At 44.1% G+C, this 23,862-nt stretch overlaps 1 protein-coding gene across 4 annotated transcripts in view; it reads left to right on the top strand.

Annotated features, from left to right (window-relative positions):
• LOC310993609 (RNA-binding motif, single-stranded-interacting protein 3) overlaps positions 1-23,862 on the top strand; it is a gene marked incomplete at both ends in the record, with an annotated part of 259,796 nt that overhangs the window by 195,596 nt on the left and 40,338 nt on the right. For all 4 annotated transcript variants that reach the window (XM_083982008.1, XM_083982009.1, XM_083982010.1 and 1 more), the window contains one exon: positions 3,460-3,539. In XM_083982008.1, the coding sequence (XP_083838134.1) occupies positions 3,460-3,539 (80 nt within the window). The remainder of the gene's footprint in view (positions 1-3,459; positions 3,540-23,862) is intronic.

Below are 23,862 nucleotides of genomic sequence, written 5' to 3'. Positions count from 1 at the left end.
ATTATTCTGTAGTTTATTGCACCGTACTTGATCATTAAATATTAGAAAATTGTTCAAATGTGTATGTTGCCATATGGCAACACCGTACCACTATGAATTGCTAGCCTGGCATGTTGATAACATTTTGTATTTAGTTATAGGCCTGAATTCTTCAAAATAATATTGTAAACTTTATGGACTCAGGCTCCACAACCATGTAGAATCATTTAGTTATTTTTTCAGGTCCATCAATTTGACAGATACACATTTGACTGTTGTAGTAAAGTTAATAGCAATTGCATTCAGTGTTGAAGAATATGAGCAGCTGGCAACATAGCAAGGAGAGAGTGAAATATGAAGACAGTGAGAATGATGAAGACTATGAGCCAGAGAATGAGGACAGTGGAGACAGCGAGGGCAGTGGAGACAATGAGGACAGTGGAGATGGTGAGCACAGCGAGGATAGTGAGGGTAAAAGTGCAGTGAAAAATGTCTTTTTAAATGGTTTTTACTTTCAAATGAGATGCATTCTTAACTGTTCAGGCTACTGGGGATTGTTGAGACTATAACATGAGTTTTAAAATAAATGTTATTACTATTTTAGACAAAACTATTATTTTCATTACTTTCCACTATCGTACGGTGTTGCCGTATGGCAACGAACCCTAAAAACTACTAAAAAAATAATATTTTATGAAAATTTCTCTTGATTATGTTTAATTGGTCTATTTTAAGACAAAAAAACACCCAAAACATTTTTTTACCAACTGGGATCATAATGCGTACCATAGAGGGTTAACCAGCAGCACACAGAGAACACAGAGAACAGCCACAATACCTTACCGCCTACCTGGCTGCCTCGGTGACTGCCTGCCTGGCTACCACAACAGTCTGATTGACCAACAGACAGCCCGGCTGACCGGTTTGTTTCTCGCTGACTGCTTAGCAGCCTGCCTGACATATTTACTCCTTGTCTGCCCACCTGTTTTCTGTCTAGTACCTACCTGTGGTACTGCTGGAAAGACTGAAGGAGGCAAACAATGAATAGCCAGAGGGGAGCCGGATGGAGAGCGCTAGGGAATAGCGGGAGAAGCGAAGCATCAACGTGTCTAGTCGGAAGCAGCTTTGGAGAAGGGTGGTGCGTTCAAGCGCCTGCCCAGACTGGCAGCAAGAACCTCCCAAGAAATAATCGCAAAACATCTTTTGTTCAGATGATGGAGCACAAAACCACATAAATCATTATTTCAAAGCACTTAGTGGAGTGTGCACTTGTACAGTGTACTGAGTTGTTAGGCATGAGTGAAAGAGATAAAGAGGTTAGCTGCTTCGTGCAGATCCTCTCTGTGTCACTGAGCTGCCTGCTACAGTGAAAGCATTGTGGAGGGGTTACTGGCATGTTTGTGAAACTGTTGAAGTGCAGTAGTGTGTATGAACACGGAGTGTGTACAAACACATAATGAATTGTGTTCATGCATAAATGCATATTATATATAAAGACAAACACACTACTGTACAGTACATTTATTTATATCCAATAAAACTACATTGGCATGATTAAAGGAGGAAAATAAATAGTGCAAATTAAAAGACTGGTTTGTATCATGTGTCCCTGTAACAAGCAGGACAGAGGGTGATGAAGAAAAGGGTGCACAGAGGGTTAGCGAGAGATGGATGAGGCCAGGATGTGAGATTACAGGAGAAGTATAGGGAGAGGAAAAGGGAGAAAGATGTTTATGTGGGAACTGGGAAGGGCGTAACAGAGAAACAAAAGGATGGACAGAGAGGGAAGGAAAGGAGGGCATGAAAAGTGAGAGAGATGGGGCATGAGGGAGTGAGGGTAACAGTGAAAGATGGAGGAAATGACCAAGGTTGAAAGACGGGGAGGAATGAGAGAGACGTCAAAAAGAAGAGGTGCAGACGGGCCGGGAGTAAGATGGATGAGAGAGAGAGAGCGATAAAGAAGCTATGGTAAAAAAAAAAGAAAGAAAGAAAAAAGAAAGAAAGATGAAGGTAGAGATAGGAAAAGGATGAGAGACAGAGAATGGAGAAGTGAGAGGCTGACAGGATGATATGAGTATTCGAGGAGGTGAGAGCGGATGAAGCATAAAAATCTGGAAAGCAATGAATTCTGCACATTCCAATAGCATTACCATAAGGGCGTAGGAGCCACTCAGGCCTGCATTTAAAAACTTTCCCATTCTCATACGTTGTATGTTTATGCTAAAGAATACATGGTGACATATGAACAATGTGTGCAAATGATGTAAAGGATAAATTCCCTCAAGCACAGAAAAAAAAATCAGTCACAGTGTAGGCCGCACTACGACTTTATGGCCTGAATGTCCCCACAAGACTTATGAGTCCAAATATGATCAGTTGTGAGGAAATTCATGAGAAATGTATGAATTTTGAATGTAAATAACCAGTGCTACATCAGCGTCATATTCACAGGTACCATAAAAGGGTGAGGGAAAGAAGCTGAGGAGTTGAGCTCATACAGAGATGCACTTTTTAATGAAGGCAGCAGTGTACAAACTTCACCGACTGGGTGTCATTTAGAGGGAAAGATATTTTTAAAAGTCAAAACTGGCAAAATCTGCTTCATTTTAAGTCTATACAAAGGGTAAATTAACATATTTGCCCCGTTTTCCTCAAGTTATAAACAGTTTTGTTATTCTATTAAGACTGATTGTGTGTGTACAGTATGTGTGTCTGTGTGACTTGGTCAAAAACCACTCCAGGGTGATAATGCATACAGAACATTTTGTCCATTTGGAATGTGTTTGATATACGTATGTTCATGTTTTGATGTGCTGTGTGTATGGATATTAGTGTCTGTGACTGTGTGTGATGTGAGAGATCAGAGCCCACCTCCTGGTCAGCTGCTCGGCCCACACAGCGTTTGATCCAGTGGCAATAGAGTCAGTTGGCTTCTCCCTCCCTCCCTCCCTCCCTCCCTCCCTCCCTCACTCAATGCAAATCACCCATTTCTACCTCCTCCGTACCTTCTCATATCCCTTCTTCTCCTTTCTCTTCTGCATCCCTGCATCCATTTTACCTCTGCGCTCTGTCTTTCTATCATTTTTCTTTTCTATTAGGCAGGGCGAGAGGCTGTGTAACAACTCATTCCCTGCAAACGCTGAATTTCATTATGAACTTCTGACTCATGCAGTCAGTGGCGTTCAGCAGCAGATAGACAGACAGACAGACAGACAGACAGACTCTGGATAGTCTCATTGGTTTTTTTTGGAATGATCAGAATGATAATAACCAGCCAGCCGGACACAGTCTAGTCAGTGACTCCCTATTATGACCAATGTGTCATCGGAGCGATATTTTCCTCATGTGTCATCATTTATTGTCAAATTTAAGCGTATTCATTTTATTAAAATATTTTCTTTTCAACTATAAAATGATCGGTCAACCTCTGCTTCAAATATTGTTCAATTAAACATGTGAATGTATCCCTCTGTGTTGCAGGATGGAGTCCACAGAGAAATGTGAAGTAGTGATACAGCATTTCAATGGGAAATACCTGAAAACCCCGCCAGGCATTCCAGGTGAGTCTCCTCTCCTTTTGCTTTACATTACTCTCGCGTCACCCCTTTTCCTTTCTTTCTTGGAAAATCATCACCTTTGCAATGAGAAACCTCCTTTCTAATTCAATTATGGTAATTTCTCATCTCTGATCTGCCGGACAGCTTGATAGATTGTGTACACCGTTGTTTCTGACACCTGAAGGTAGCTGTCTTACTATGGCTGGATAGTTGACGGTTCTATAGGTCTCTTCTCTCTCTCTCTCTCTCCTTCCCTCTCTTCCTCTGTCACCATCTCTCTCTCCCTGGTGGTGCTGCTGCTGCAGGCTGGAACTTCTCGGGCAGGAGAAAATCGCTTAATATTCACACTCATGCCTCTGTGCTGTTCTTTGCAATCTACTTAAGAGCTTGCACTCTCCCCTCTTTCCTCTCCTGCTCCTGGTCTCTCTTGCTGTGTCCTCTCTCCTTCCTATCTCTCTTTTCTGCAGTCACCCTAGACAGTGGAACAAGCCGGCTAAGGAGAGAGCAGGCAGCGAAAAGAGGGTGAAAGAAAGTGTCACAAAATGGAAACAGATGTAGAGACAAGATAGTGTCACGTTGGGTGCTAGTAGAGAAATGTGTCTTGTATTCAGCGTCCGGAGTGGCGTCCCTGTCCCAGAAGTTTGAAACACACGAAGACAAAGAACTGGAAATGTTAAAAACAGTGTAAGTCTCGAAGGGAGTGAGGGCAGCAAAAAAGAAACGTGAGGTGGAGGGAGAGTAAAGATATGAAAGGGAGATGCGGAGAGGGAAAGACCGGGATAAGGACAAAAACGCTGCCTAAGCAGTTTCGTGGCCAGGTGCTGCAGCGCTCGAAGCCTCCTGAGCGTCCCGGCAGGACGTGAGGGCCAGACAGGGCGATGCCGAGGAGATCTCCTTCACCCCCGGGGCAATTTCATTAACAATACTCACACCTCCAACCAGCAGCACAGAACCAGACCCATAAATCGCTGTCCACTATACAGTAATATCTGAAAGAGACTGGATTTAGAATCTCCATATATGCTCAGCCACTGCATAGCCAGCAGCCATTAAAGGCAAGGTGAGTGGTTATATTGAAGTTGAGCCGTAATAGGAAACCTTTAAAGCTGTAATATCAGGCTGACCTTCCCCTTTAAGGGTCCATCTCCCTGCCGCTCACGCTTTATTATTGTTAATGGATTGTTCAGGCTTGAGCCAAGCATGGAGATTTACTGCCCTGATCGAGGAAATCCTTTTGTGGAATTAAGAATGGTTAAGTTTACAAGGTCTGCTCTGGTCTGGTGCTGCTGTGGTCCCTCCTAAAGGGTCCATGAAATCTCCCCTTCCCCTTCCTGTTCGCCTGAGTATACACATGACTGGAATAGCCAGAACCTATTATTGTTCCCTGTACGGTTGCAGCTTGTCAGTCTTTCTTTTTTTTACCATTTATTTTTCCAGTTATTTCTTCCGTTTCTAATGACACTTCGCCGACTTACGTAACTGATGAGAACCGTGTGAAATACAAAACCTGACGGAGCAAGAAACACAAGCATTTGAATGATCAGGGAAGCTGTAAACAAGCCAACAGTCTATCTAGATCATCTATATGTGAGTGAATCAAGAAATTTCCATGAAATCCCTAAATGGTGCATGTCTAGATCTCAGAAATTAACTTTAGATAACCCCCAACAAAAGAGTTCATGTTTAAGTTTACATACATTGGTATGTTTTAGATCTGGTCCCTTTTACAGTATGTTGTTCATGAATACTAATAGATAAAAGTCCACTTTGATACCTTACCCATCATTTCTCATTCAGAGGCGGCAGTGGGATCGAGGAAATGTTCTTTTTTCCCGTCTCCTGACACCGTCCATGTTGACTTGCTGTCTGCTAAATGGAGATCTCTGGACATTCCTCTGTTATCAAACTCAGATGTTCCTCTGCTGAGGACCCTAGGGCTGTTTCTCTTTCTCACAGAGGCACCGGCTATCCCTTTATAGAAAGGTGTGTGTGTGTGTGCATGCTGTGTGTGTGTACACAAGTGTGCACGCTGTGTGTTCTCACCACATTCCTATTTGTTTTTGTGTTCTGATTCATGCGTGCATATTCAAATTTAGGCAGTTACTGTATATCTGTGCTGACACACAGTGAGTCTGTGTCAGTGTTTGCATGTGCGTGTCGATGTGTGTGTGTGTGTGTGTGTGTGTGTGTGTGTGTGTGTGTGTGTCATGTTGGTGGTATTTCCCCAGAGCCCTTTGCAATGCAGGGCAGCTTCTTCATCCATCCATCTTTGACAGCTCAGCGGCACCCCCCAGGGGGCCCCCGCCACACACGGCACAGCAGGAGTGTGTGCGTGCGTGTGAGCGAGTGCATGCGTGTCGGTGCACGTGTATGGGTTTGCTTGTGTGACAGCCATGACTACTACACTGTGTGAGACTTGACACGAACACACGCACACAAACCACATAAGCACAAATATGGTCACGCACCAATAACTTTGACCTGAAAGGAATGTCAACATCCATATAATGCTAATGGGATCCTTTTTTCCCACCATTTAGCATTTAAAACATTGTCTGCACAGACACACACATACACACATACACACACACACCTACACGCATGTATGCATACATGTACATCCAAATCCACACTCTTCTCAATGTACCAAGCCCATTCACCAATCCTCTCAAGCCTTTATCTGACAAGCGTCTGCATTTCCAGCTTAGCCACTCAATCACATTGTGTCAAGTGATGTGTGTGTGTGTGTGTGTGTGTGTGTGTGTGACCGTGTGTGTGACCGTGTGTGTGACTGTGTGTGCCCACATGTGTGTGTGATGGGGGTTGGTCTTTTGAAAGCTTTCCTCCTCTACTTAGGTGTGTCCAGTGGCAAAACATAAAGGATATTGAGTTGTAACCCCGCTGTCCCACACCAGGAAGTGAATATCTGGAAGTGCCAGGTCATCTGTTAAATTCAGCTGACCATGGGAAAATAAACAGAGAGGAAGCCACCATGTTGGCAGGAAGTTAACATTAGGTCGCTGATAACGCAAGGACACACAGAGAGGAGGAACATACAGAACAGAAGACTGTGGAGATGCTAACAGATGGCAGCTAATGGCGCCATAGACAGCCTCCATACACTTCCTGTTTAAATTTTAATGTAATAACATCTAACTTCCTTGTGATTACATGAGATGTTGAGTTGATATACAGTGCGTGGAGATGATAGCAGATGGCAGCTAATGATACTCAAACAGCTTCCCTATTCTTACAGTTAAGTTTTTAATGAAATCATGTCTAATTTTCTAGCGGTTACATTATTATTAGGGAGATACTTACAAGTTACTCAGAGTCGACATGTACAGTATGTTAAGTATGATATCAACACCTGCAGTGGTCAGACATCCCATATTGCTGAGCTTCAACATGGTGGATTATTGTATTCTGTGTAAGCAACAAAACACCAGCAGTAAAAAAAAAAAAAAAAAAAAAGATGGTGTTTACCGGGAAGTTGAAATGAATACTTACAACAGCAAGTTCTACAGAAAGAAACAACTACAACACTTGCATATGAATTTAATCAGCTATCCGGGTCAGATTTGTTTGGTGAGGCCTGGTTGATATGAGAAGTGTGTCGCAGTCGTCCAACAAGCCCGTCACCGAGGCCCGCTCCAGCCGCTCTGCTCTGCCCACGTCTGATTGTGATTCAGAGAGAGGGACATGATCGATAGCCCTGATGGAGCACTACAGCTGTTTAGCTATTCTGTGCAATGCGGCAGCCGCTCTCCCTGCCGCTGTTGTCGGATGTGAGTGTGCATACACCCGCATGCAGGGAGAAACTCATGCCCACGCTCCGTACCAGCACACGATGAAGTACATGTTGTGCATGCATGCCAAAACACACAGGACTGTGTGTATGTAGTTTTCACCTATGGACATGGGTGCATATGCACATTTAAATAAATGTGCTGCACATCTAAAAGTATTTAAGCACCACATACACACACATAGATGGATTGGCCTATACAATCACGTAGACACAACAACCTCTTTCTGAGAAATGATCTGCTTTACAGTTGGACGTGAGAATTGTTTTTCACTGGATGTGGATTTACTCAGTACGCAAAATAAATGGAATTTATGAAATGTGACTACAGCAATGACCCATACTGAAATGAGCCCAACAGGGACGCATTATGATTTACACTGCAACCCTGAGCAATGGGAAAGTCAAAGGAAGCACAGATAAAAAGTGATTTAATCCGCTGGCTCCACTGAGCCTCGCTGATTAAAGCCCTTCGTCCCACATTGCATTAAACAGCTTAGAGATGACACCCTATGGTAAATTTAATTCGAACCGGAGATACATTAGCCATTGTTTGGCTTTGGCAGGTGAATAATCTCATGTACATCCCATATTGTATGTCAGCTGTGGGAGAGAGGAAATTGATAATATTTGATACGCCGTATGTGCTGCTCTGTTCAAGCGACTCACTGCTCTTTGTGTAATTGAACTTAATTTCACCGTCAACAATGAAAACCACAGCTAAATAAACAATAAGGTGCTTTTTCAGAGCTACATGCAGGTAGTGCTGAATATTGCCAAATGACAGCACCAGACTTTGATGAATCCAGCATTCTCGTGAATGTCTAACTGTGCAAACAGAGATTCAGTCCAGACTGAATGTGCAGTAACACTGCAGTTTCTTCTTTTTCACTTCCGTTGTTGTTGCTCCCTCCGTTGTGCTGCTGCCAATATGGCAGCACCGCTCGGAGTTGGCTTCAATATTGTCCAATAGATGCTGGATAAATAATGAAAACCACATCAGGAAGCAGCCACAGTGGCCCTGGGAGATGGAACCAAACGGAAACATGCAATATGTACAAGCTTTCCTGCTTTTTTTTTTTTTTTTTTTAATACAGCATCCTGGCATTTCTCTCTCTCTAACCTTATCTGGCTGTTTGTCTTTTGAAACTTTTCAGTTTCAAAGTATGCTGCTCTGGCCTGGACATTAAGAAGTGGCTGAGACTAAAGATGCTTTTCCAATATGAAACACTATGCGCTTGAAAATCCTGATCAAATTCATAGTTTGAGATCCAGATGACACCCAGACTTTTAGCACCACTGCAGCTGTCAGGTTTATGCAAGACAGAGTTTGGCAAGACCCCCCTCCCTCCCTCCCTCCCTCCCAAACCAAGACCCAACCCATTACAGCATAGACCACAGGACAGTGCTGAACCCCCAAGTGCTGGCCTTGATCACACATCCCGTGATTATTTGCTGAATATAAAGGCCTGTGGCACTCAGGGTGGGGGGAGCTGTTGCTGGGGGTGCTGTTGCAGAAAAAGATCCCCTCCCTATTGGCATCCTCACCAAGGCAACGGTGCCAAGATAGCAGAGACAGCCCACGGTATTAAAACGTCCCTCGCTGAATTAAGGCAAGTCCCAAATCACTTGGTAAGTCACAAAAAGCCCTTCTGAAACTGTCAGTCATACTTGAGTAATCCATGTTAATTTCTGCAATCCCTCCCACACTCCCCTGGCTAATAACTGGCCCGTCGGCAGGCCTGTTTCCCTCCCCTATGGCGTGTAGATTTAACGTGCAGCCAAGTAGATTGGTGGCTTGGCTGTCAGCGTGTCTCAGACATGGCTGCTTCTCAAAGCACGCCAAGGTACTTTCCCCCTTTCCCTTGATGCGTCTGCGTGTCATGTCTGGTTGCTGATCTGTGAATTGTTTATATCTAATGTTTTCCCTCCTCTTTTTTGATTGAAACAAAAGGTCAAATCAATTATGTATTGATAATTCATTCACTGGTGCTGTCACCCAGTGTAAACTAGCTATATTTCTGTCCCTGCTTATGATCCTCAATGACAGTCAGACAGCTTTTCAATATACACAGCCATGGATAATAATTAGCCACCAAACCCCCCTTTCAAATGCACTTCTCAGGATATTGCATTGTAATGAAATCTGTCCTCTTAGCATGAACCGCGCTCACCAGCCCCCAACACCCCCACCTCTGACTTCACCTGCCCTCCATTAGAGGCAGGACACACAGGAAGTTATTATTGGCATCCCCAGTAAATCAGACAGCTTCCTGAAAAAGGATCAATTTCCCCCGTTGCACTTTCTCATTATAACCTTATCTCGCCCACAGACAATAATCTGGATTTGTCACGCTTTGTTTGTTTTGCCACTGAACTGTATCAGTCATGAGCGGAGCCAACAGTTAGCAGAGAGGAGGAGGAGGAGGAGGAGGAGGAGGAGGAGGAGGAGGAGGAGGACAAGAAGAGAGGAGCTGCTCTGAGTGGATCTGTCACTGAAATATAAAGTATTCACCTGCTGCAGTCCCCTTCCACAGAAAATAATATAAGCCCTTTGATTGGCTTCAAAGTTTGTTTAGGCAGAGGAGAGCAGCTCGGGCTCCTGGAGGGGTTTAGGCAGGAACGATTGACTTTGCTCTCCACTCAACCACATCTAATGTGGAGAGAGACAGAATGAAGGAGAGTTGCCATGAGAAAAAGATACATAACGAGGGAGAGTAATAGAGAGAAATATAGCAGGGGTGCGATAGAAAGAAATAGATTAGGAGTTGGGGAAATGTGACAGGAATAAGAGAGGGAGATAAAAGGGAACAGATGGAACAGGGCAGAGAGGGGAAGAAAGTGATGGGTGGTGCAGGGAAGCAGAAGAGAGAGGAGTGAACGCTGGATCAACCTGTGCATTTGGAAGGTTAAATTTGAGTAAAGTTTAGGTTTTTGCATCTGCAGCGGTCCGAGATGAAAGAATGACATTGACTGGGTGACAGCGTCCTGAGCTTGACCCCTGTGACCCCGGCCCAGCTGTCCAGTCCACCATGTTGATCTCCTTCTATCTCTCTCCCTCTCCTATCTCTCCTTCCACTTTTTTGTTGTCCTTTCCTTCATGCTTTCTCTCATCTGTCCCTCCCTCTCTCTCTCTTATCTTCATTGCCTCCACTGTCTTTCATTCCTGTCTTTCCCTGCTCGTCCTCCCCTCCTCTCTGCTCGCATCGCCCGCATTCCTGCTCATCTCCTCCTAATGCTCATCTATGTTACCGGATGTAGCTGAGTGAACACAATATTAGTGTGAGCAAAATAAGCACCTGAGGCTGCTTTTACTGATGAAGAACATTTTTCCTCCCCGCTCTGACATGTTGTCAGCCCCCGTTCATTGATGTGTTTGCCTCTCTCTTTTATTCTGTGGATCCACTCAGGCTGGATAACAGTCAGTAAAGGAAAACTTTTTTCTTTCTTTTAAATTTTCATTCTTTTATATTTAATGTCAAAGTGGAGCTGCAACAAGATTGGGTCAGAAATCCATCTCGGCTGGTTACAAAAATCCTGCTGAACATCCATGAAATATCCATGAACTCTTTCATATTTTGTCTCATTGTGAAATGTTCTGGCTTCTGACGAGCTGGCTTCATGACTCAATGCCTGTCCAAAGTTATCTACCTGTATGTGATACCAAATTTGATTGGGCACTGCAGTTCCTTCTTGGATGATGCAGTTTGCCAGACACCTCTGCATCAGCACCCCAACTTATCCAATGCAGCAGCAGTTCCATTCAAATGAACGGGGGGAGGCTGTGTTCTTACCCACTTCTGCTGTTTGTCTGAACAGCCTCACAACCCAAAAGCCATAGCAACCATGCCCATCTATTACATTTACATTACAAGTGAGAGACAACACTTAAGCTTCAGTGCAGTAGGAGCCATTAAGTAAATACTAAATTAGGTGAAGTACATGGAGATCAGGTAAAGATGTTTTCTGGAATTGCAGTGAGTGATAGTTATTCTCATAAAGTCATCACATTTTTCTGTTTCTGCTAAATCTAGCACTGCCCAGTGAAAAACATTTGGTGCTGAATAGTTGGTTGAAGGGAGAGTCGTTTATTCATTTTTGTGAATTTTATTGTGGCAAGCTCAGGAATGAGTGTGCAGACTCCACAGTAAGAGAAAAAAAAAAGTCTAGTTTTTTTCTTTTTATACTTCTCCCTAGATCTAAGTGGGCCCTCCACCATCTCAGGAATGAAGTCTTGCGATGTGCACATTATCTTCACGGATCCCTAGATTCCAGGGTTTAGCCATCAGTCAACTTAATCTAATGCAGGACCTGAGGAAATGCATTTCTTTTGCAAAGAATAATATTTCGCCTCTCAGCAGATACAGTAGGTCACTGAGCTCATAGCCTTTCGGCCGGCCGGCCCATCCTCCAGAATGAAGATTAAGTTTGCTGAGGAGGATAATCATGCTTCAAGGTCTCCGAGGAATGCAAGCAATTCAGCTGGCTTGCCTTCTGTGGTTCACTAGTCAACTCCTCTCCATCTCCTACACCTTTCATTATGTTGAGCATCACAACACGTGATTTTTATATATTACAGCAGCCCATCTTGAGTAAATTTTACTGTCAACATTTGAAAGTGAACAGAAATAGTGAGGTACGACGAGGTGATCTCTCTGCCCAGAACTGACCTCAGGACTGATTGTATCCTGTGTGTGTTTGCGTCAGGGAAGCAAGGTTAAAAAAAAAAAGGTAAAGGAAAAAAAGAAAAGCAGGCATCAGTTACACCCGACCACGTCACTGTCACCGTCCCAGGACACAGAGGGCAGTGAGATAAATCTAGCCGCTGCCCCCAAAATAGAGCACGCACCTCCATTAGAACAGGACGCAAGCTGTGTGGGAACAAGCAGAGGTCACTGTGGTCAGTGGAGTTATTTCTGTAGCGCCACCGGACCTCCAGGAGTGGACGCCCATTCATTCATCCGACTGCCTGCCAGCGGGAAAGGAGACACACTCTCACACACACACATATACACACACACATACACATAAGCAAAAAAAAAACTGCGTACACACCTACACGCTCTGCCAATGGACGACCAGTTGGAGTGGGACGCGTTCCATTTGGTGAAACCTAATGTGATGGGCTCTGAGTTGCCAATGTTTTTTCTCACCTGGGGTTATTTGCATCTTTTTGGGTATATGAGTGTATTTATATAGCGAGCTGCTGCTGCCTGCTGGTGTTTGAGCTTGAAGGACGATGGAAACACACCTGGTTTTGTGTGACCTCATGTCTCAGACACTGTCTGTCTTTCCCTTGGCTGGCAGGACGGCACGGCACATCATGGCTGTTGGATCACACTCGTCGGTCTGTTTCTGCTGGGTTTTACTCGGCTTATATAGATGATTTATAGCAACTTTACAGACATGGATGCACATTTCTTGCCATAGCAAAAACCACTCAGACGCAGACAACACAGAAAACAGCAACACGCCAACAGAATGATTTCTTACAGTCTCCTTTTCCTTCCTTTGTTCTTTGAGGCGCTCTCACTCGCTTTCTCTGTCTTCCTCTCATACATCCACACACACCCACAAACACATACACACACACACACATACACATCAATAGTCCATTAGGAGTGTGTTGCTTTCATTACCTCCGGCTTGGCCCTAAGACAGCCTTCAGAGTGGAGTACAGCAGAGCGGAGCTGGCCAGGATTGCAGTATATATAAAGAGAAGTCTAGTAATTGCCAGCTCTCTGTTCTCTCTATCCTGCGCGTCAGGTGGAAAGTATGAATCTGTGGTATCTGGGGACCACCCCTGCTGCGCCACACCGCATCTCTCTACAACTGTCTGTCCCCCCACCAGGCACAAGTAATAGGGGGAAAACAGAGAGCTTAAAGGCCTCAGAGAGCCCAACAACTGCCACTCTAACAATACATACCACCATGGGAATAGAAAAAATTAAGCAGCCCACACGAACGGCAGAGAGGCACCTAAGGATATACTCTTCCAAGAAATCCCCCACTTTTCTCCACAGTAGTAGGTGCTGTTACTGAAGAGGAATATATTATTCATTTAGTTTCACCTGCTAGAAGGCACACAGACAGTTCACGCAGCAAAAGCATTGAGAGCTCCTAAAACATTTTTAGAATACTGTCAAGGTTCATGTAAAAGCCGACTCCCACATAAACATGTAATAGTGAGGAATGATAATAAAAAAAGTTATTGGCTGAGTATGGCTTCACAAATGAAAACCAGTCCCTGTCAAGACAGCTGATCAGAATCAAACACTGCAGCTTTTTCTCATAGTCTCATGTGCGGAGAGAAATACTTTGGTGCTGACCTTGAATGTCTGTCTGAGGTGATGTCAGATACAAAGATGGCCGCCAGTGACCAAAAACCTATATTTTCCGTTTTTTGTATTGTTGCAATGTCAGTCATCAGTGTATCAGCTCTTGAAAAGCACTGCTTTCACAATCTACACTGACAGCATTGACTATACCTGCAAAGGTTACATCAGAGTTGGATGCCATAGATGCCTTTATCCTTTATTGTTGTGTTTACATTTTGTTTAATGCTCGTTTGCAAGCCTTTTTTTTTACACCAACACATTCTACTGTGTGTGCTTTATTTGCCAGTATTAATGTTGAAATGTTGGATTTCTGCCTCGTCTTATATTTACGCGGGGTGCAATGCAAAAGAGACTAAACTACTCTCATAGGGCCATCCTGTGTAAATAAAGGCCAAATTAATCTATGAATAAATGGGAATTCTGTTCCAGCGGACAAACACTAAGCAAATATGTTCATTATAAAATGGATTATTGAAATTTTCACTAAAACACGTGTCTAAAATATTGAATGTGTGAAATCACCAAAAAAGCCTCTGCTTACATCTGCAATGTAATAATAATATGGCAAAAAAAACTGACACAATAAGATGAAATCTGTTTTCTTTTAATGACAGAAAACAGGCTCAGTAAATAATGGACAAAAAAATGCAAGAGATTAATTTCCAGATGTGTTGGAACAATAAACCTCTCTTCTCTTTTTTTTTTATATTTTACTCCATACTCCAAGTCATTTGTCAGATAAATTGTATTATACTGCAAAAGGTGTCATTGCTTACAGGTGAAATAAACTAAGATGACTTATTTTCCCTACATCCTTGTTAATCATAGCTGCAGTATAGAATATATTATAGTGCTCTCAATGTTTGGCGTTCAACAGCTCTTAGCATTTGGAAAGGTGTCGTCTTAATGGCTTCTTTGCAACAGGAGTCTTCCAGATAGCAGCGATGTAGTTAAGATAATACTACCACTAGGTTTTCCCATTCACCAGGCCCTGTCCTTATCCTCTTACACATAGACACACAGATTTATGAATTACCCTCAGCTAGTCATATCTCTCTTTTAGCCCTAGACGTAATCTTGCCACAGATGCATCCAGATCAATTTTTCAGGATGTCTTATTTGTGGCGCGAGCAGCACGCTCGGTGCAGCGGGGGGGAGCACGGGGGGTGTCTGTGCGAGGGGGGGTGATGCAGTCAGGGTGTATCCAATTTCAGGCTGCAAAGCAAATGGCCTTGGAGATCAAGGATTATACAGCAGATTTCTAAGTCGGGCTGATATTGATTCGCTGTGCCCCTAGTGAACTCCAGGTTGTACCCTCTCCATGTAAGCTTTTAAATGTTGCTGCCTTAACGGCGCCCCTCATCAGTATCGCCCCCCCCTCCCCCAGATCTATAAATTTAGCTTTTTGTTTTTCTCAATAGCTGTGGATATTTCATGGATGGGTGATTCACTGAGAAGTCAGTAAGGTTTATTCCATCCAGGACAAGATAGCATTTTTAGTCTCAGCTGGTTTTGTTGGATATGTTAATGAAGAAGAAGCAGAAGAAGAAGAATTAGCTTCCCTTCACACTCTCCAAGAGGAAAAATACTGCGAGCGTTTTTAATAACAGTGTTTCAGAGATTTTGACAGCTTATTGTGTTGCATTGTAATGCACATTCTGCCAGACAAAGAACTGGGATAGCAGGATCTCACACACTGAGCAGTGTGATGCATACATTAGAGAGACAATACCTCTATACTTTATGTAGCTGAAGTCAGTTTTTATAATTATGTGACTTTTTTATATCCAAGGATAATTGTCAAGATATTCGCCCATAAATTAACTCGTCATCTCAGTACATTTGCTTTGTGGGAGCCTCGAGAAAACGCTACAGCTGGTGCACATAACGTGTGACCACCCAGATGCAGATTTTTTCCATACAAACTTAACTTTTGAAATTGAGAGCATTAATACTTCTGTGCAGCAAAGGCATTAATCACAAGAATTTTCATCAGTTCTAATGCGTTTTGATGTGCCGTCCCATACTGAGCAGCTCTTTTGGCACCCCTCTGTGACTTCACGGTCTCCATCTCCTCCACCAGTCTGTGGCACAAAATTAAAAGTTTGTCGTCCTGCCATTTAGCCATCTGTTCGGCAACTTCCGCTTCTCTCCACTGCTTTCTCTCTCTCTATCATGCTCGCTCACACTCATTTTCTCTCTCTTTTTTTTTTTGACTCACTCATGCACAAACACACACACGCACCACTGAACACTGTGTAGCCACAGATTTCAAGTTTGGTCATTCATTTTGGAAAAGCTGAGAGAAGCAAAAGAACGCTGCTTCAAGGTCTAATTATTCAACAATGCTGGCCTGCCAGAAAAAAAAAAAGAAAGAAAAGAAAAACAACAAAACAAAAATAGAGAGATGGAAAGACAGAGAGAGGGGGTTGAGTTGGGTGTCGGGATCTGGTTAACTCATCAAATAGGCCCATTATGGGGTAAAATCAACAGTGGAGTGTGTTAGATGTGGGCTAGCGAGGGGAGAGTGTGTCCAAATCCCCTTAGTTCACACAGCCATTACAAACATGAGTGGATTAGCCAGCGGCCCCCTGCTGGGACAGTGAATGGATGAGAATGGGAAAGATGAGGGAGGCCACTCCTCCCCAGCATTATCTAAATAACAGGCTGGGGAATTCAATAAGTACCGGCCTCATCAGACCTCATCAGCTCCCCCAATTAAGCTGCGAGTCATGGCGGCTGCCGGGCTGGTTGCCGTTGGTGACAGATGAGAGCGAGCGTTGGGATGTGTTTGCCTCTGCAGCAGTGCCGCACTGCCTCACATTCCTCACATTGTTTAGGTAAATGTATTGTTGTTGTTGTGTGTGTGTCTGTGCGTGTGTGTGTATGCGCACCCGGGACAGGTGGGTTGTTTTGGAGCGCTGATGAATGTCATCAGCTTAACAACAGTGTTTGAGCCGCTTCTACCCGCTAATTTACGGTCCACACCGAGGCTCAGACCCACTCTCTCTGTGCTTCGTCTGTCCTTGATGCTGCATTGATGAGTCCCGTAAGCCGGCCTCAACTTGAAGTAAGAAGGAGTTACCTTCACCACGCCGCTGCTTGTGAACCCTGGTGATATTGATGTTGTGTGTCAATATCTCTCCCCTCCCACATTACCTCCCTGTGTTTCCCCAAGGGTCGGGACATGTGGAGAAAAAACACGGCTCTCCCACATCGATTGGGGCCCATTAACGCAGACTGAGAAAAACAAAGCCTTTCATCACGTCTGAGATGTTTAGGCAAGGACTTACTCAAAGTTGTTCTCTGCAGGTCAACCTTTCTCTGTGGTTATCGCTCTGACAAAGCCCTCTCAAAGGGACAAAGGGGCATGGCTTCTGAAGCTAGTTTAAGCAATGCTGAGGAGTTTGCTAAGTGTGTATTTTTCTCCAGAGAGGAATGTGCTATCAAACAACCTTCATTCTTTATTTTTCCTTTTTTTTCTGTGAAACTGTGCAAAGGTTGAGAGGGAAACGGTAGGGCACTGACACATGAAGGAAGTGGGGTCACATTTCGGCCATGAATTGTTTTCTTTCAAGGATTTAAACCTCTAATCACCTTTCACATGGTTATTTTTACGGCATTCCTGCCTCACGGTCAGTTTATACAAAGTTTAATATAGATGTAACATGCCAGAGAAAATAGACATATACATGCTGTTCCAACAGAAAGGTGGCCTTCTTAGCATTTTTTGATCATTAAGTATTCATTTCATTTTCAGCCTGACCTTTGTACCAGAATCAAAAACAATTTCATAAATGTCAGTTTTGTTGAACCATATTGTAAAAATCTGCTTAATTAAGCAGATATTAGCAGATCTTGCAGTTTCCTTAGAAAACAGTAGATATATTCAACAAGCTCAAAGAAGATGCTACTTTGTTGTCAGCAACTTTTTTAGAAAGGTAGAAGAAAATTAGTGTCAACGGTACTGAAGAACAAAGAGAATAAGGAATGAATTATGAGCCCTGGGAATGTCTGATGCAGCATTTGAAGCTCAGAAGGGGTCCTTCCGACAAAGCGCAGATGAAGGGGTTAACCATCTAAATTTGGACCCAACTCTTGGCTTTTAAGTCTCATGAAGCCAGCTACACAGCTAATCTCAAATTACGCAGCAGGTTCAGAGCCACATCTGCACCTTCTCATGTTATCAGTGTTTTTGAGATTAGCAGAAGACTGTAAAGATTAAGTAAAGCATCTGACATTTTTGTTCATTCACTAGAGATAGTTAAAACAAAGCCCTGAATAAATGCATCATTATACATGTGCAGGAGTTTTACACTTGTCTGTCTCACATAGGTGTGAGATTCATTTTGAATTTATCAACAACAAGCTACTCCAGGTTCTAGGTAATTATATCACTGAGGTGGTAATAAAGTAATCTGTTGACATATTATGATAGCATTTTTAAGTTGGAGAAAAAGGCAGAAAAATACTGTAGACCTTCATGTGCTGCCTTTAAATGTGTATATACATCTATGGGTTTATGTGTGTAAGAGTGTGTGTGTGTGTGTGTGTGTGTGTGTGTGTGTGTGTGTGTGTGTGTGTGTGTGTGTGTGTGTGCGGCTGTTCTTTTGAAAGCGAAAGAGCAAAGCGAGCTGCACCTGCAGCTCCTATCAACCGGTGGAAAGCTCCTTTCAGCACAGCTTTAATTACAGTCTCTGCAGCTCTGCTTGGCTCAGACAGGCTGGTCTCCACGCAGCCAACCAAATCCTCTCACACATAGCTGCCTTCCTCTGCCACACAGTCGCCTGATCCCTAATCAGCCACGGTGCCACTCTTCATCGATCCCCAATCAGTTACAGTAAAGGGGACACTATGGAGCCCCCCCCCGACTCCTCACATACACACACACATAAACACACACACACCCCTGCACTCCTTCCCCTCTTATTAGTCGGGTGCCCTGCTTTCATTGATCATAAATCAACGTCACTGGCAGCATTGATCGTCAATCACCCCCAGTGACATTATTGATCGGGCCGGTCCCTCAGCTATAGGCCTGCCCTCAGCCCTCAGCCCTCAGCCCACATTGCAGCCTGGCTGTGGCGTATTGATCCCCCCTCAGATACAGTATTGAGGGCTCTTTATTGATAATTCATTTATTGTGCTGTAATTTCATTTTCTTTTCTGTCCATACTGTTGTTACTGGAAGCCCCTACGGTGGAAACCTTATTAACAGACACACAGCCTTTTGTATGCCTCGCTACGCTGCTCTAACTGATCTGGCTCCCTTGTATTTCCAGTTTGAAACGTATTTTCCGCCCCTCTTCAAATGTCATTGTCAATTTTCAGGCAATGGGAGCCTAAAGGTTAGCTAACCCTGCTTATAAAAAGAAAATCATATTTTTTAATTTTCAGACCATCTGTGAAATTCAGCAAGAGGCAAGGAACCACTTAGCAAGACACCTACCGTCCAATTTTTCTTCAGAGTTTCACGCCAGCCAACAGCGGAGGACTGTTTGTAATGCACCTTGAGTGTGAATTTGTGTAACTCTATGAATGTCAAGCAGTGCGGTGCTGAGAAATACCATGCGTGCTCAGCAAAACCTCGCCTTGAGTAATAAACCTAAGTAATTTTGCTGTAACATTATGTGGAGGCTTTGTAAAGAGTAAAAGGCTAAGATATGTATTCACATTGGTGTGATTGATGCAAATAATGAAGCCTTCAAAATAAGCGAAGAAAAAAAAAACTGACACAGTGTCACATACACCAGGAGATATTTGCTGCAGGTTTGGTGGACGGGCAGCTCTGTTGAATTACAAAGCACCCATCTGTATGATTCATCTCTATAGATGGGAGGTTTCACGGGTCACTGGAGGCGTTGGCAGTGTTATAATACTCTGCTAACAGGGGGAGAGCTAGCTTCACTGTCTGCCCACACACACAGTGACACAGGCAGTGGCAGCACAAGTCAAACCCCCACAGGCAAAGTACAGCAACAGCTGCTCTTAAGTCCTCCTGCCACAGCCAAAACAGTCTGCTATGAAAGGAGGGCTCCACGGCCCTGAACCAGCTTTACACCGCAAGGCACAAGAGAAGCAGAGAGGACTTTATTTGTTATTTATCCCATTAAAAACAGCTGTTCTTTGGTTAGTTTAATACTTAATGCATTATTTCTGTTCCAGTTTAATTGGAATGAAACAGACTTGGCTATCAAGGTCATAAAATACGTTTATACTGTATGTTTTGTAAGTCTCTTCAAAAAATGCTGCATCAGTTCAGAGGTGAAGACGTGTCGAGGCATTTTGTCGGTGACAAAACGAGTAGCCAGTTCATCTCACGACTGTTGGGGCCCGTCTGTGACGCACCGGCTCGCCCCGTCGTCGCACATTGTGGTGTTTTCTTAGCTGGGATCTTATTTCGAAGCCACTCCACAAATAGTGTTTTCAATCTCATACTTTACTCTTACAATTTTGCGCCGACCACAATGCGGACACTCGTACTGTAATTGCCGCCCTAGCCAGCTGCGCAAAGCGGCTACTGATACTGAGACCGTCTGCAGCAACAAAGATGTTGGCAGCGGCGAGCAGCATGTGTGGCTTCAGCATTAGAAACATCTGCCACCACCACTTTAAAATTGCAGCTGAGTACAAGAACCAGCGACACGCAGCTATGGCGTTTGGAATGAGTGTGGTGAGGACTGTCTGCTTGTATAAATGTTATTTCAATATAGGGATGCAGGATTGTGAGACGTTCATTAGGGTTGGCAAACACACATACAATATAACTTTTACTCACTCGCACACCTCTGCTCTGTCTGGCCTCGTTGTTTTCAGTCATTTGTTTTTACTCGCCATGGCAACCTCAGCGTTGGGAATGGCACGTGGAATTAGCTGATTAAGCTAAAACGAAGTTCTCGACTTAACTGGTACCTCAGAGCTTGTCTCGCAGGAGCCGGCTAACAGCTGGAAACCCGCCGCCTGTTTGGCGCTGCACTTGCTGCTCTCACGTTTACTGTAAGAGCAGATTAATTCAGAGCCAAGACTCAAAGGCACAATCACATTCACTCACATTTTCACTTGCTAAAATAATTACAACTCTTTGTTTATGCTGAATATACTTCATCTTTTTATTATTTTTCTTTCTGCTGGATCATTCCGTGCTGCTGTCTGCATATTCCTAAGGCAAAAGACAAGCACACGTCGCTTCTATAAGTGTTCCCACTCCCATAAGATGGTCTCAGTCAATTATAGTCGTCTGCTGCATTAGACTGTAGACTCACCGTATGCCAGACACACATGGAGCTCATCTCATCCATCAGCTTTGTTTATTTGTATGAATCTGGCTTGGGATCTGTGTCTGCTCAGTGGTGCATATAGATAGATAGATAGATAGATAGATAGATAGATAGATAGATAGATAGATAGATAGATAGATAGATAGATAGATAGATAGATAGATAGATAGATAGATAGATAGATAGATAGATAGATAGATAGATAGATAGATAACAAGCTAGAAAGAAATGAGGGGAGAGAGAAGCAGACAGGAGATAACCACGACAGAGAGAGAGAGAGAAGCAGTCGGATGGAGAGAGTGAGAGATGGATTAGCATGTCAGAGACTCCCTACATAACATTACTCTTGTTAAGTGCGCAATAGCTCATCGATCAGGCTTCTACCGCCCGCATCCAGGGCTCTTCCCTCTACTTCCCTTCCCGTAATCCATAATATCATCACAGGCCTGGACCGCCTGACATGCTGCAGGAGCCCTCTATGGGAAAGACTGAGCAAAGGCTGATCAATAGCCGTAGAGCATGTGTAGCAGATGCAGGGTGCGAGGCATGAGGCGCCGTTGACATCCCTCTCATTCATCTATATACAGTATGGATCAAAAAGGGGGAAAAACTGGACCACGCCTGTCACTTCCACCCTCAGTGACTCTCTTTCCCCTCTGTCTCTTTCTGTCACTGTTTCCCCGTGTCTTTTTGTCTCTCTATGACACCGTATCTGTCTTTTCATCTATCTCCCTCTCCCTCGCCTCCCTTTGTCCCACTCTCCACCGTGCTCTCCTCTCAGCGCCCGCTCCATTTATCGGGCCGTGTCATTGAGCCGCGTGTGCCGTCCCTGTCAGCAAAACGGCTGGCAGACTGTCTTCATTTCCATGCTGAAGGATGCAAGGCCAGCGTGGCAGTTGTGAGAGCTATCGACTGGGATCCGTCAAAGCCCTCCCTGTAGGGAAGCTGCCTTCCTGGTTGGCGGCCATTCGGCGCTCGTCCGTTTGACTCTGAAAATGGCCACATACAGTATATGCTGTAGCTGTACTTTTGGTCCACGTCTGTCCCCCGTTTTGTCTCGTCCGCCTGTCATATGTTTTTTCTTTTGCAACGACTCCCTGTTTTTCTTTTCTTTCTCTATTTCTAGACCACTGTCCCCTGTGTTCCCTGTCTTTTCCTGTATCTCTCCATGTCTTTCCACTTCTCTCACTCTCACCCTCCCCTCTTATTTCACTCTCTTTCCCATAAGACACAGCCTCCTCAGTTTGGGCAGACAGGTCAAGCTGGCTGATGGGAATCAGACAGTTGTTGATCCAATTAGAGATCCCCTCGAGCAGCATGAGAGTACAGCAGAATTCCAATAAAAAACTGTCCTCTTTTTTCCCCCCCTTCTCCTTAATCTTTCCAAATATGTCCTTGCAGTAACACACGGTGAGCCCGAGCCATGCAAATGTCTTTTCAGAGATGCTTAGCTCATGGAACTTGAAGCCTAACAGCCCATAGGAACCTTTAACCAAAGTTGTCATTGAGAAGTGGAAAGCTTCCTTTGACTGAAGCTTTTTCAGAGTGACATATTTTGGTACAAGTGGCTGAACAGTTCCCTCTGTTCGCCCTCTGGGGCTTTGCATGCTCTCGGAGCAAAGCAAGGCCAGCCCAGTTTGACTCCGAGCCCTTGTGAGAGGCCTCTTTTGTAACTGTCTTGATGGTGAAAAGCTGGCTGTTTCACTGAGCAAAACCTTTTACCCAGCCCTGATACAGCTCGGGGCTATTCTTGCATTGATTTCACCATTCAGGCTAAACAGATGTACAGTCCAATTCTGAGCAGCGGATGAATGTATGATGCGCTGACATTGATGTATTATAATGCTTGTGCTTATTTGCATTCATGGATCAAGATGCTATTCAGCCGGCCTTGCGAGACCATCCGGAGCGCGTAAGCTCTCTTTGTCTACAGATACCAGAAAGAAAAGGAATGGTGAGATCTGGTGTTCTCGCAGCGCTGCCTCTTCTTCTGCAGACAAAGGGCTGATTTCCCCCAGATGCCGGCCCATAGGAAACACCAGTAATAGCAATAATTACTTATGCACTGAGCGCTAATAAGTGAAACTTGCAACAAGCTTCAATTTAAATGGCTATTGTAATTACACTGTCTTGTACAGAAGTACATCTGCATGCACTTATTGGTTCATTTTAGTGGGTGGTAATGTGTCTATTGATGAGCAGAAAGCCATGACTATCTCTTCACAGCCAAACGCTCAGTGTGGAGTATGACTGAGCCAAGGTTGTGATCAAATGAGGCTAGCAGCACAGACATCTTACTCTCACTAAACTGTCTAGCGCTGCTCCTTTTGCTCCACTCTGTGTGAGTGTGTGTAAGTGTGTGTGTGGTTGGTCTTGGTGTGCGCACTCCATGGCGCACGCACACGTGCATATGTCTGTGGTCACCCCTCATTAACGTGTTTACCAGTTCCTAAGGCAACCCACATAAAAAACAATTAGGAGTCTCCATGGAGCACCTTGTTATCGGCAGTTGTTGACCTCTGACCAAAAACAATTTATGTCTTTTTCCCATAATTTAGGATCATTAAAGGCCAGCAAATTGGTTCATAGCTGAACTTTTTTTTGCGAGCGGCCCCCTACAACACAAACTCTGACTGGAGCCAGTGTGAAATTGTGTTGTACTTGGAGCCTGTGGCCTAAAGACGCAGCATCAGCAAGCTAGTATGTACAGCCAGTGGCCTAGTTTATTCTGGGCTGTGCCAGTGATGACGGTGTGTGTGGTGAGAGGTCTAAGAAGGGTTTTTAGGCTGGCAGCAGTTTGCATTGTGTGTGTGTATGCGTCTGTGGGTCTTTGTGTGTGTTTTCAAGGGTTATAACAGAGAGACTTTAAGGGCAGAAGGAGGGTGTGTGTGTGTGTGTGTGTG

This window comes from Trachurus trachurus, assembly GCF_905171665.1.
Source record: "Trachurus trachurus genome assembly, chromosome: 11".
NCBI classification, from domain to species: Eukaryota; Metazoa; Chordata; class Actinopteri; order Carangiformes; family Carangidae; genus Trachurus; species Trachurus trachurus.
Note: the sequence above shows the minus strand (reverse complement) of the source record. Positions and strands in the feature narration are given on the sequence as shown.